We start from the raw sequence: 13,725 nt of genomic DNA on the forward strand, positions 1-13,725 counted from the left end.
TTTTTCAATGACATCTGATGCCACAAACATTTAATAGGCTTTGTGCACAACGCAGTTTTTGAGAATTGTGTTTCTCAAACTTTAACATGTGTACAAATCACCGGGAGAGTTTGTTCAAATCCGAGAACCTGAGATTCTACAATTCTAGCAAGCCCCCAGGTGATGATGATCTTCTGGGCCCTGGACCACACTTTGAGGAACAAAGCTACAGGACACAATAATAAAGACAAGGTCCTTTCTTCAAAGGAGAATACAGTCTAGTCGAAGAGGAAAAGATCTACTCAATTAATACAAGGGAGAGACAGCCTTGACCTCTAGATTTCAAACTGGGAACTCTGTAGTGTTATTCCCTGTGTGAGAATCTTGAGAATCACAATGTCTACAGCAGATGGAAGCCACACTACTTAGCTCAGCGCTTAAAGGCTCCGCATAGCAAGGACTCAGCCAACTTCTCCAGCACCACCAGCTCTTTGCCAAAAATGTCATCCCATCCCAGGGTAGCTGCTCCTGAACTTGCTACCATTCTCCAAATGTGTCATCCCTTTTGTACCCCATGTCTTTGCACATGCTTCCCATCCTTCCAGACAAAGCTCAAAAGCCACTCCCCATGTGATGCTTCCCCTGACCCCACTGGGTGGAATTGGGGCTCTCTTTCCTGTGCTTCCACTGAATCTTGTACATCCCTGCATTACAGCCCTCCTCCTGCTGTGCTACGTCTGTCTCATTCCATATCTCCTTCCCTGGACTAGGAACTTGCTGAAGGATCTGCAGACTGTGTTATTCATGTTTGTGTATTCCAAGGCATGGCACAGAGTGTGCAGTTGATAAACATTTTGGAGTGAATGAAGGCCACAGAGAAACTACTAGATAATGTGGGGTTTTAAATTCTATTCCAAATTTGATGATGGAAATCACTCTCAAATTGATGTGTGACCTTACACAAACAACTTAGATCTTCTCTAGATCTTTACTGCATTGAAGTGAATGAAGCTGAATCTTCCTGAAAACAGACTCAAACCCCCATACTTCTTGAGACTTAGAATACATAAGTTTTAGAGTTTATGGAGAATATTCCACGGATTCTCACAGTTTTTCACTGGTAAGAAAAAAAGTCATACTTTTCTTTCAGAGTGCCCTCTGGATTCTTCTGAGTTTGTGGTGTTACCGGTGATCAAAAGGAAATAAGAAAGATGTCACCAACAGAAACTTTACGGGCAAGATTCTCACAAAGTCTCATACTCAATAAATCGTTGTTAAATAAACGGAAGAATGATAAGAAAGGGCAGGTCTGGGAATAAAAGAACAGTAAGAAAGGGAAAGGCTTACATCTACTGCGAATAAACGCAGGGCTCATTTGACATTGAGATGTCATAATCAGCTTCCTACTGATTCATAAAAAGAATGACTAGATCCCTGTTCATTTAGAATCAATAACTACCCAGACTCTCTTTTTTTTTTTTTTTGGTTTGAGTCATAATCTTAAAAAATGATCAATCACCACATTTCTTCAGAATGCGAATGAACTGACAAAACTCTTGCCTTCCAACTTCCCATCAATGAATTAAGACTGAGACCAATATCTGAGGCCAAAGGATTTTGAGGAAAAGTGCTGGATACCCCAGAAGTGCTGACCAGCCCCCTCCTCTGTGTTTTCTGTCACCTACAGGCTGGCCCTGAGGATGGCAAAGAGTCCCTCCATGGGCTGCCCCTCCCCCTTAGCCGAGAAGATCACCGGGCAGGCACTTCTCAGTTTGATTGCAAAATGCCTTGTCCTTGTGTTTGTAAAACAAACCAACCACACACAGCACCACATCTGATTTGTTTTCCATTAGCACTTCCAAAAGCAATCTTTTGCTGGGCAGAGAGGCAATTTTCACCCTGAAGAACATTTTCGGGAAGTTAGAAGGTCAAATGCTTCCCCGGTATTTCAGAGGACAAAGTTAAGTTAGAAAATCTCAAGATTCCAGCTTGTTGCTGTTGTTTTTGTTTTTCCCCTCACAGAACTAGGCCAAAACAAGGCATAAAAAATATGATAAAAAAAGACAGGGAACCTTGGTCTGTATGTCACTTTTATATAGAATTTTTTAAATGCAGACATTTGACCAAAACTGCAAAGACCGTCAACAGTTGGCATTACTTACTTTTCACATTGAAGTCAGGTCTCCATTATCTGCCTCCCCTGGCCATGCCATAGGGCCAGCCCAGGGGTACCTTCCCACAATCTCAGAACCAGCCCCTTGAAGCCTCAGGGAGCCCTACTGGTTCACTTTCTTTGCCCCTTCCTTGTTCGGCATAACAAAAAGTTGGACAATCTGGTGGGGCAAATCTGATGGTTGATAGCAAGTGTGGAAATAAACACCAGCCAAATGAGAACATGCGAAGGCTCTTTTGCCAGAGCTTGCTGGAGCAAGAGAGTCAGCCACCATCACTTGTGTTTGGCAGAGATTCAAAGGCAGGCAGAGGAGTGGGAAGGCTCCAGGCACACCCCGACTAGAGGCCACCGGCACAGGGGAGCTGTGGGTGGGCTAATTAGAAGGGAGGATCCTATGTGATTCATTAGGGTGCATTACTAGCCCATTTGGGTCTGATTGTTACAGACATCATTGCTTAGCTTCTTGGATTGTTACTAGAGATGTCAGTCGGACTCCCTATGAATCTAACTTACAGCAGGCTGTCCTCCTGAGCTGTTTGTTGTAGATAAGAGGTTGGTTTCCTAGGCAGGTTGCTGCAGGCTGTTTTAATATATGATTGCCCAATGGTATATTCAAATGCAATTCAAATGCAAATGCCTCACAGAGAAGCAGTATAGTTGGTGATTGATTGAAATGACAGATTTTTTTCCCCCAAAACTCTCCCCTGCATCTAATTTAGCAGCCAATCCATCTTATTTTAGAGTAAAAACATAAATCATCCTGGGGTGCCTGGGTGGCTCACATGGTCTGCCTTCAGCTCAGGTCATGATCCCAGGGTCCTGGGATCAAGCCCCACATCAGGCTCCTGGCTCAGCAGCAGGGAGCCTGTTTCTCCCTCTCCCTCTGCTTCTCCTCTTGCTCATACTTTCTCTCTTTCTCTCTGTATCTCTGTGTCTCAAATGAACAAATAAAATCTTTAAAAATAAATAAATAAATAAATCATCCATCAAAGAGATAAATTTGTCCATTCCTATGACAAGAGTAATTTGGAACTGGTCATTCAGAAGGCCAGCATTCGAGATCATGAAGATATATATCTAAACTCTTTGCTGAATGTCCCTGCTAGCTCCCTTCCTCTCTCACATTATTGTACTAGGCTGCTCTGAGTTTGAGATTCTGACAGCACCAGGGCATGAAGGAAATCCATAGACAGATGAAATTTTTTGGACTGTATGCCTAACCATGCCTCTGTAGGATAACCAAGAATTGTCGGTATTCTACGAGGGTGAAACAAATCACTTCTGTTATCGCTTAAACACATTCCATCTTATTCAAGGTCCCAGGAGAAGTGAAAGTAGCTGCTGATCGTTTCTACATTTTCCTCTCAACCCATCTGTCAGGCAAAATATTATTTCTTTCTTTTTTACTCAAATGTCACCATCGTAACCCTCAAATTATCTCTGTCTTCTTTAGATTTTTTGAGCTTACTATCTTCCTTTGATATGAAAAGAAAAAATATTGTAAGTTATTTTCCAAACTTGGTAAAAGGGAATGTTCTGCCCAGGCTGGGAGGCAGAGCACACATGTAAGTATCTCCCGTACCGGCAGGTTTTCTGTGCAGTTGAAACTGTCTGTGAGGAGCAATAAACCAAAGGCTTCAGTCACATACTTGGTCACCATCATCCTCTTCTTGTCCAGGAGCCTTTTCCTGATAGAGCCTCTTAACCTGGGGATTTCTGGAATTCACAGGCAGCACAAACAATTTTAAAAGGCCAGAGTTCACAGCAAAGAGAATTCACAAAAATGAACAGATCGGAATGGCAGTTTGAATTAGCTACAGCTGAGGTCCTATGTGAGCTGACTGCCGACTACACCAACTTTTCTGGGGGATGTTTTTTTCCACATCTAGGATCAACAGTAATGGCTGGGTAAGTTAGAATGATGAATATTAATTTTATTTAGTGGTACAAGTCCAACTAAGTAGAAAAGTGCAGGCTGGTTAGAAACATTGGTGCTTCCCTTGGGACTGCTACTTACAGAGTTGAACAAAAGGTGCTCACAATCCCAGAGTCTCAGCTCTTCCATCCCCCTAGACTTTTCCGTGAGAAGCTCTGCTGAATGGGATTTTGGATTAGAAATTCCTCTTAGTCCTAACCTTTTGTGGTCAGAAGATAACAGGTGTCACCCTACTCTTCTCCCCGTCATTCCCGTAAGCGGAAATTCTTCTATATCATTCCTTGCGTATGCCATGCTGATTATTTCTTTTATATCGTTGTTCAAGAAGTTCTCCCATTTCCAGGAACACTTTACACCTTCTGGCCCTTCGCCTCCTCTCCCATGCAGACACGTCGGGTAAAATGCATGCCCGTCTTAAGCCATTTTAAGCTCAGATCAAAGTCAAACTCAGAGCCTGCCTGCTCACCCACTTCACACTGAGTGCTCCAGTCATGCACACCTCTGGGTTCTCGGGGCTTCTATCGTACTCACAGCACCATTTGACTAAGTCTTATTTGTACCTTGATTTTTACACATGCCTTTAGTACTAGCTCCTCATCTAGATTTTAAGGTCTGTGAAGAAAGGGGTCATGGCCTCTGCTTTTTCCTCCTCAGAGACAAAGCATACAATAGATGCCGGGTAAATACGTCTAATACTTGTAGCTGGGTGAGTGAAGAATTACAAGCCAAATACTTAGGAAATGACACCCCAATCTCTGACCTCTACCAACTCTTGGTAAAATTTGGATGAAAGAGGAACTGTGGTCTCAGGCACCACAACAATGCAGAGAGAAAAACAGATACATCTGCTAATAGGTATAGAAACTGCGACAAGCTGGAAATGACACACAGAAAATTCTAGAGAGTTAATTCAATGTGCCGAGCTTCATCTTGAGAATTCTAGTGATTGAGATAAAAAGAATATATATAAATTACCAGTTTCCTCCTCAGTGAGGAGAGCCTGCTGCCAGTACTCCTGGGCGCTGACTGTGTACACTAGATCGGAAGCCTCCAGAACCTTGGAGTCAGCAGGCAGTTTTCTCTGAAGTGAGAGAGATACACAGGGAACAGAATAACTCAAACATGGTGAAGGAAACAATGTGCAGGCCTTATGAGAACCTTCAGCCAGCTTCCGCTCACTCACTTTCAACCCGGCAAGAGCCCCTTAAAGAACACAGCACACCTGTACATCAGGTGTTCCCATCTGTCCACACCTCACAAGGATGGACGTTGTAAGAAAACCACTGCATAGAAACTATTCTATTGGGAGCTAAGAATAGCAATTCTAGAAGGAAATGTGTAGAGAAAATAGTTCAGAGTGTACTGAAATGTTCAGAGAGAGGAAAAGTACCAGGATGCTTTATGGAAAAAAACACAAAAAAGCCCAACTCCAGCAAAGGCAGCGACATGCTAGAGCCGGCTGCACCTGTTCCTAAGAGCCGATTCACAATTCTCCCCAACTCCGCCTTTAGTGACATCACCCTGGTAGCTTGAACTTGGCAATGGTGGGAGTATTACACCTTGGAAATCAGCAAATGCTAGAAATCGGGGCTTTTTTGGTTTGTTTCTTTTCTTTTTAAACAGAGGGCTGGTTGTTAAATATTTACCTACACCACACAACACGGGGCAAAGGTGCTGTGAAAATGCAAGTTTCTTAGCTGGGTGCTTAGTGAGTAATCAGACACATTTAAAAGCAGAGCAACGTTTAAGTACATCATGGTTTTAAACGTCAAGGACTTAAGAATGTGAGGAAATCTTTTTTATGATTAGAAAAATCATGATCACAGAGAAGTCACATTGGGATTAGACACAAATATTGTTCCATAATCTTTCATTATTCTCACTTAAAAGAAAAGAAGGGGTGCCTGGGTGGCTCAGCCAGTCAAGTGTCCAACTCTTGGTTTCAGCTCAGGTCATGATCACAGGTCGTGAGATCGAGCCCCGCATCAGGCTCTATGCTGAGCACAGAGTCTGCTAAAGTTTCTCTCTCCCTCTCCCTCTGCCCCTCCCCGCCTCTCCCTCTCTCTCTCAAATGAATAAATAAATCTAAGAAAGAAAGAGAGAAAAACCATAAAGGGTTGTGTGTGTGTGCATGGGTGTTTGGGGGCAGTATGAAACTGTAGAGAGTTGTCAATCTCTTTCTGATGCAAAGATGCAAAAAAGCTGAGTGAGTAGTCCACAGGGAGAGGCAAGAGACCACATGTCTGGCAAGCTGTAAGCCCATGCAGTCAAGGCTGGAATAGAGATGCCTGGGTAAGCTTCCAGCAGCCCCACAATTTCAGTCAGGGCTGAAATTATACAAAGGATCTGCCAAGATTAACTTTTCCCCCCTTCTGATAGAGTTTTGACTCTAGCAAAAAAGTTTAGGGAAAGTTGAAACTATTTTCTACTGGGAGATAAAACTGATGTGGAATTAAATTTAAGTAGGGTTTTAGAACAATTGAAAGAGAGGAGTATGCCTCGCTGTGTCTAGGTGTTTACATTATTTAAAATCTTGCTCTAAATTCTGTATACCTCTTCTAAAAATTATTGACGATTAGTTAACACTTATGTTTGTTATTATAGTAGAGAAATATTTTTATAGTGCCAATGAAGTGACTACAGTATGCAGGTTCCGTATTATTATAAAAGAGATGTAGAAATAGTTACAGCTGGAAAGTAGGATCCAAGAGGTGAGTAGATATTCATCCAATTATCCCATGGAAAGATGAGTCACTGTTACAATTTACGCACATGGTTGGTTAGGACAGTGTATAACACCATAGATATTAAAGTTTGTAAGAAGATATTATATATGAGAGATGAGAAAGCCTACAGCTCAAAATAGAAGGGATACTAGATAAAAGCAGAATCAAAGGGGGATAATAAAGCTGGAGTTAGCTTGAGATCAGTAATATAAATCATGACCCCATCTTCAAAAAAAAAATCTATCTTTTCTAGCTTTGTCCTTAAAATAATTTTGCAGTGATAGCACCCTGCCCACTTCTTTTGCTTATATGAAATCATTTTATATGGACCCCCTAGCACCCCAACTTTCATTTTTAGTATTATTTTTTACTGAAAGAAACCCAAGTTTCTTTCAGAGTAGGAGGTCCATATCTTGGGGCAGGAAAAAAATAAAAGGAGCCTGGGTATCTTGTTGTTGCCAAAGAGCAAAAATATTTTTTAAAATGTCTGGGTAAGGCTAAACGGAACCAGCTTAAATTAAAGGCTCCCATTGGCCAAGAGGTGAACTGGAACATCAAAAAGAACACAGTAATTCTGTGAAAAGCCACGAGTCCATTATAATCCTCAAACTAAGTAAAATAAGTAATAGTAATAAGAAAAAAAATTATATGTATTGGTCTCTCCCCCGGTTTCTGATGCAGGGGGCTCCTAAATTCCTTATAAATAGGGATGCTAGGATAATATTTGGTTCTAACATTAGTCTTTGTCCCCAGTTCTCAGCACAGAGCTCCTAAAACCACTGTGATTTCCTAAGTGATAAGAGCACTAGAAGCATCTCTTGTTCTAATATTTGGTCTTAGTACCTGACACAGATCCTAAATCCCTTGGAATTTCCTAAGTGATAGGAGTGTCTTCTTTTTCTAATGAGGCAACTCTGGGTGAGCTCCTGAATGGGGGCTGGTCACAGATCAGGTCATTAGAAGTTTGGAATTTTCAGCCCCGCTCCATCCCACCCCCATTCTCCAGAGAGGGTAAAGGGGCTAGAAATAGAGTAATTGATGATGCCTATGTGAGGAAACCTCCATAAAACCCCAACAGTATGGGGTTTAGAAAGTTTCCAGGTGGGCAAACACATCCACATAACGGGAGGGTGACATACTCCAACTCCATGGGGACAGAAGTTCTTGCATTTGGGTTCCTCCCAGGCCTTTCCCTATATATCTCTTCATCTGGCTGTTCATCTGTATCTTTTATACTTTATTATATTTAGAAAAAAACTGGTAAATGTAAGTGATTATTTCACTGCATTCTGTGAGTCGTTCTAGCAAATAATTGAATCCAAGGGGGAGGAGGTCATGGGGATCTTCAATTTGTAGCCAAGTCAGACAGAAGTTGTGGGTAAACTAGGGACCTACTATTTGCAACTGGCATCTGAAGTAGGGGGCAGTCTTGTGGGACTGAGCCCTTCACCTGTGGGATCTGATACTATGTCCAGGAAGATATTTTCTGCTTGAGTAGGATGCCCTACCCCATGACCCAGCAATTGTACTACTAGGTATTTATCCAAAGGATACAAAAATAGTGATTCAAAGGGGCACCTGCACCCCAATGTTTATAGCAGCAATGTCCACAATAGCCAAACTGTGGAAAGAGCCCAGATGTCCATCAACAGATGACTAAAGAAGATGTGGCATACATACACACACACACACACACACACACACACACACACACACACAAATGGAATATTTCTCAGCTGTCAAAAAGGATGAAATCTTGCGTTTTGCAACAACGTGGATGGAACTAGAGGCTATTATGTTAAATGAAATAAGTCAGCCAGAGAAAGACAAATATCATATGATTTCACTCATATGTGGAATCTAAGAAACAAAACACATGAACATCGAGGTAGGGAAGGAAAAATAAAATAAGATAAAAACAGAGAGGGAGGCAAACTCTATAAGAGACTCTTAACTATAGGAACCAAACTGAGGGTTGCTGGAGGGGAGGTGGGTGAGGGGATGGGGTAACTGGTGATGGGTATTAAGGAGGGCATGGGATGTTAATGAGCACTGGGTGTCATATGCAACTGATGAATCTCTAAATTCTACCCCTGAAACTAACAGTACACTATATGTTAACTAAAAAAAAAAAAAAAATCATAGTATCCCAGAGAATTGCTTAGGGTGGGAAAAAAAAATCCCAACACAGATGTCAGAAGTGTTGTTAAGTGTGTTAGCATGGATTGGAAGGATTAATATCATTAAAATGTCCATACAGCCCAAAGCAATCTACAGATTCAAGGCAATTCCTATCAAAATACAAACAGTATTTTTCACAGAACTAAAACAAATAACACTAAAATTTATATGGAACCACAAAAGACCCCAAATAGCCAAAGCAATGTTGAGAAAGAGAAACAAAGCTGGAGGTATCATGCATCTAGATTTCAAACCATATGACAAAACTATAGTTATCAAAACTGTATGGTACTGGCACAAAAACTGACACATAGATAATGGAAGGGAATAGACAGCCCAGAAATAAACCCATGTTTGTATGGTCAATTAATCTACAACAAAAGAGGCAGGAATATACAATGGGGAAAACACAGTCTCTTCAATAAATGGTGTTGGGAAAGCTGGTCAGCTACATGCAAAAAGAATGAAACTAGACTACTTTCTTAAACCATATACAAAAATAAGCTCAAAATGGATTAAAGACCTAAATGTAAGGCTGAATGGCCTTCTGAATGGCATGTTCTCACTGATGGCTGAATGGATATTCCACATAAGTGGAATAATACTCAGCCATAAAAAAGAATGGAATCTTGTCACACTTGCAACAACACGGATGGACCTACAGGAAATTACACTAAGTGAAATAAGTCGGACAGAGGAAGACAAATACCATATGATTTCACTTATAAGGAATGTAAAAAACAAAACAAATGAACAATCAAAACAAAATGGAAACAGACTCACAAATACAGAGAACAGACTGGTGGTTGCCAGAGGGGCGGGGGATGGAATATGGGCCAAATAGGTGAAGGGGATTAAGAGGTACAAAATTCCAGTTACAAACTAAATAAGTCATGGGAATGTAAAGTACGGCATAGGGACTATAGTCGCTAATACTGTAATAACATGATGACAGATGACAGACTTATTTTGTGGCGATCGTTTTGTGATGTATAGAATTGTCGAATCACTATGTTGTACCCCAGAAACTAATATAAAATTGTGTGTAGACTGTACTTCAATTAAAAAAAAGAAGTGTTGTGAGTGTGTTAATAGCATGAAAGGAAAGGAGAGACACACAGGAGGATAGGATGGTTTTCGTTAAAGGTACCCTAAAGCAAAGGTAAAATGCTATGTAATAACCAGCTCCAAGCACGTGTCTGAGAATGAGAATGTAAACACCCAGCTCTCTTTCACTTGCCACATACAAGTAGTCATCCAGTCTTGTGGATGTGAACTCACTAATATCTCTCGAACGCATCTCCTCTCCTCTAGTCCTATGGTGACTGCCCTGTTCAAGCTCTCGGCACTTCAAGCCGGATTACAGGAGAAGCCTCCCAAACGGTCTCTCTGCATCCAGTCTTTACTCGCCCCTCCCCCCATCCATTCTCCTTAATGCTGAGAAAACAATCTTTCTAAAATACATAGTATTTCCAGACTGAGGTCTACAAATGGAGTCTCAGGAGTCTGTCATTTTTCTTACAATATGTTTTCCTAATTTTTATTTTTATAATAAAAAATAAGCATAGACATCTATATGAATGATTGCTTTATGGTCAACTTCTGCCTCACATTTTCTTTTTTTTTTTAAGACTTTATTTATTTGTCAGAGAGAAAGAGAGAGAGAGAGCACACACAAGCAGATGGCGCAGCAGGGAGAGAGAGAAGCAGACTCCCTGCGGAGCAGGGAGCCCGGTGTGGGACTTGATCCCAGGACCTTGGGATCATGACCTGAGCCAAAGGCAGTTAATTAACCAACTAAGCCACCCAGGCATCCCTGCCTCATATTTTCTATGATTAAGATTAAATTTGCTCCATGCAGTACAAGTGAAGGGTTGATTAAGACTGAAGTAAAGTTGTTGGAGAATTAAGGTATCACCTGGCCCTCAGAGGTATAGGTGTGCAGACCTAAAAAAGACTTATATGATAATAGAACAACAGTCCCCCTGCAAGCTGACTCACTGTTGTCCAGACACACCAAAGCACCATATTTATTAGCGATATAGTTGTGAATTGTATATTGAATATTTTGTTTTTGTTTCCAGAAACAATATGATGAGGTACTCATTAAATGCATATTTCTTGAATGCCAACAAGAACAACTGAAAAGAATAAGAACAGCTTTGCTCAGTTATTGCCTCATTAAAACCAGCATTTAAGAATTGGTTGGTCAAAGCCTTTGGCTTAAGTATGAGGTCTGATTATTCTGAATTAGAGACAAAAGCTTTGAAATTTTCAATTCCACTTTGTACATCAGACGTTTTCTGCATCAGTGTAATTGAATTCAAACGACAGAATGCAATTAAATATAGAACTGGACATCAGGCCATATGTTTTTACTATTACCCAGCACCAAAGATTTAGTTTCAGCAAAACCAAAACATCTATCACATTATACTAACCCTGACATAACACTTCTATGTTTTGTTTACAGCTTATCTTAAAACTGGTTTCAGTTTTATCCTTGTATAAGACAATCATAGTAAGGAGTTTGATGTCTATAACTATTTTAGTGGCAGAATAACAAAAATAATTTAAGAAAATGCCAAGATTCCCACAGAACAATTTCTCAAGCTTGAAAAACAGCTCGGGGTTGGGGGGCGGGTGTCTGGGTGGCTCAGTCAGTTAAGGGTCTGACTCCCGATTTCGGCTCAGGTCACGATCTCAGAGTCGTGAGATCGAGCCCTGTGTCTGGCTCTGCACTGGGCGTGGAAACTGCTTAAGATTTTCTCTCTCTCTCCCTCTGCCCTTCCCGCCCTCCCACTCCCACCACCCCCACCCCCCGCACCTCCCTGCGCAGGCTCTCAATCTCTCTCTCTAAAAAATAAAAAATAGCTCAGGCCTCATCTCCCAACGCTCCTGCAGAAGGCCCTTTCTCCCACTTCCTCACCTTACTAAAGACTACTGGTTCTTTAAAATTCTGCCCAGGAGCATGAGGAGTTTTCCCTGCACCTCTCTGCAACACCCTCCCCCCCCACCTGCCAGCATGATCTGAGGAAGATCGTGTGTCCCCACAGCACCCTATGCGTTCCTCCAGCAAATCACCCTCAAACAGTGTGGTGATCTCTGATTTTACCTGCACATATTTCTCAGTGGACCATACACTCATCCCATCCTTCCAGCAACCACAGGAGGTAGATGTTATCATTTCCTCATTTTACAGATGAGAAAGCGGAGGCTCAGAGAGGAACAGTAATTTGCCTAAAGTCACAAAGTTATTAACCGGTAGGACTAAGTTAACTCCAAACTGTCTGCTCCAAAGCTTTTGATGTGGCTACTACACAGGATCCAATAGACGTTTGTTTCTGAAAATCTGAGTGGTTGAAAAGCCGAAAAATACATAGGGAAATCTGTTAACTCACCTTGAGTTTTTCCTTGAGAATTCTATTCCGTTGTAGTTTTATCATTTCATTTCTTTCTAAAACAGCCTCCCTCTGACTTGAAATAGCTCGCTAGATTGGAGAAAGAAATGAAAGCATGGCAAAGGGTCCAGGGTTATCAAGAGTGATATGGTGATATGCTGCACAATTGTTTTTGGCGTATCTTCATTTGGGCCAGACAAATGTGTACGTATTTGAATTTTATAATATTAATCATGAAAAGTATTATTAAAAATAACTAGTTCATGCATATGTCCAAACTCATTAAGTTGTTACATGAAATGTGTGCAATTTTTGTATATAAATTATCTACCATTAGAACTTAAAAAATAAAAGTAACTAGTCCATACTTACATTTCCCACTTTTCTTTCCCTGAAATGAAAATCGTAACAATTACTTAACTCATTTTATGTGTCACAGCAGTCTCAACTTTCCCTAAAAGCAGCATATACAGTTGTGCCTTAACACCTTTACATAAGCTTTCTTTGGTCCAAATGTCCTCTCTTCTGGTCCACCTGCAGTGTCCACTTGAAACAAGTGTCTTTATTTCTCAGTGCTTTGTTGGTGGTGGAATTTTCTGTGACCCCGCCCCCCCTGGCCCAATCAAAATGCAGCCCCCTCTCTCTGGGTCCCCATAGCCACTTTGCTTGTTCCTCTTTTATAACTTTTAACCTTCTTATAAGACAGTGGTCTCAGTGACTAGGCTCTATGCCCCTTTGAATCTGCAGCCCCTACTGCAGTGTTCAATAAACGTTTCATAAACCCAGCTGAATCACGTTCAGTTGCAGAGCTGACACTGGAAGGGAGAGCTAGAGATACTATTCTGGGGCAGGGGGCAGGGTGACGGGAGCCTGCAGGTGAAAAAAAAAAAATGAAGCTTTAGTTCCAACCTAGCCCATGAAAGCAAGAAGTTGGGGAAAAATCCTTGGCCTATTTCTTTACCCGGGAAGGTGTCTCTGCTTAGTGAATTCCTGGAGACACGGATTCAGGTTTCAGTGGGTGTGGGGGAAGGGCAGAGATGACAGGTGACCAGTAAGGATGCTCTTATTAGAGAAGCATTAACGACCTTATATCTGGTGACTACGTGCCCCGTGCCCCCAGGACAGACCAGCCGGCACTTGCGAAGTGTGTCCACAGAGAGGGTAAGTTATAGCTTCCTTGGTTATGGCAGTACACAGATCCCTGCGGAAACCAGCGTATCTTAACATCTATTAAACTCTAAAATGCTTACCTTCCACTAAAATTTTGTCAGAATTTGACTCTGTAAGAATGCTGTTACTTTTGGCCAAAGTTCTGAAACATCGAGAACC

General features: G+C 41.5%; 1 protein-coding gene across 4 annotated transcripts in view; it reads right to left on the reverse strand.

The window, feature by feature from the left end:
- Positions 1-13,725, reverse strand: part of NUGGC (nuclear GTPase, germinal center associated) — a 51,887-nt gene that overhangs the window by 14,984 nt on the left and 23,178 nt on the right. For 3 of the 4 annotated variants that reach the window (XM_028114332.2, XM_028114331.2, XM_028114330.2), the window contains 4 exons: positions 12,769-12,787; positions 12,397-12,486; positions 5,064-5,169; positions 3,735-3,868 (listed from right to left, as the gene is read on the reverse strand). In XM_028114332.2, coding sequence (XP_027970133.1) covers positions 3,735-3,868; positions 5,064-5,169; positions 12,397-12,486; positions 12,769-12,787 — 349 coding nt within the window. The remainder of the gene's footprint in view (positions 1-3,734; positions 3,869-5,063; positions 5,170-12,396; positions 12,487-12,768; positions 12,788-13,725) is intronic. The other variant, XM_028114333.2, reaches the window with a different exon arrangement.

The sequence above is a fragment of the Eumetopias jubatus genome, unplaced genomic scaffold (genome assembly GCF_037043125.1).
Source record: "Eumetopias jubatus isolate StellerSeaLion01/CBP00866 unplaced genomic scaffold, mEumJub1_p1.0 scaffold_2, whole genome shotgun sequence".
Lineage (NCBI taxonomy): Eukaryota > Metazoa > Chordata > Mammalia > Carnivora > Otariidae > Eumetopias > Eumetopias jubatus.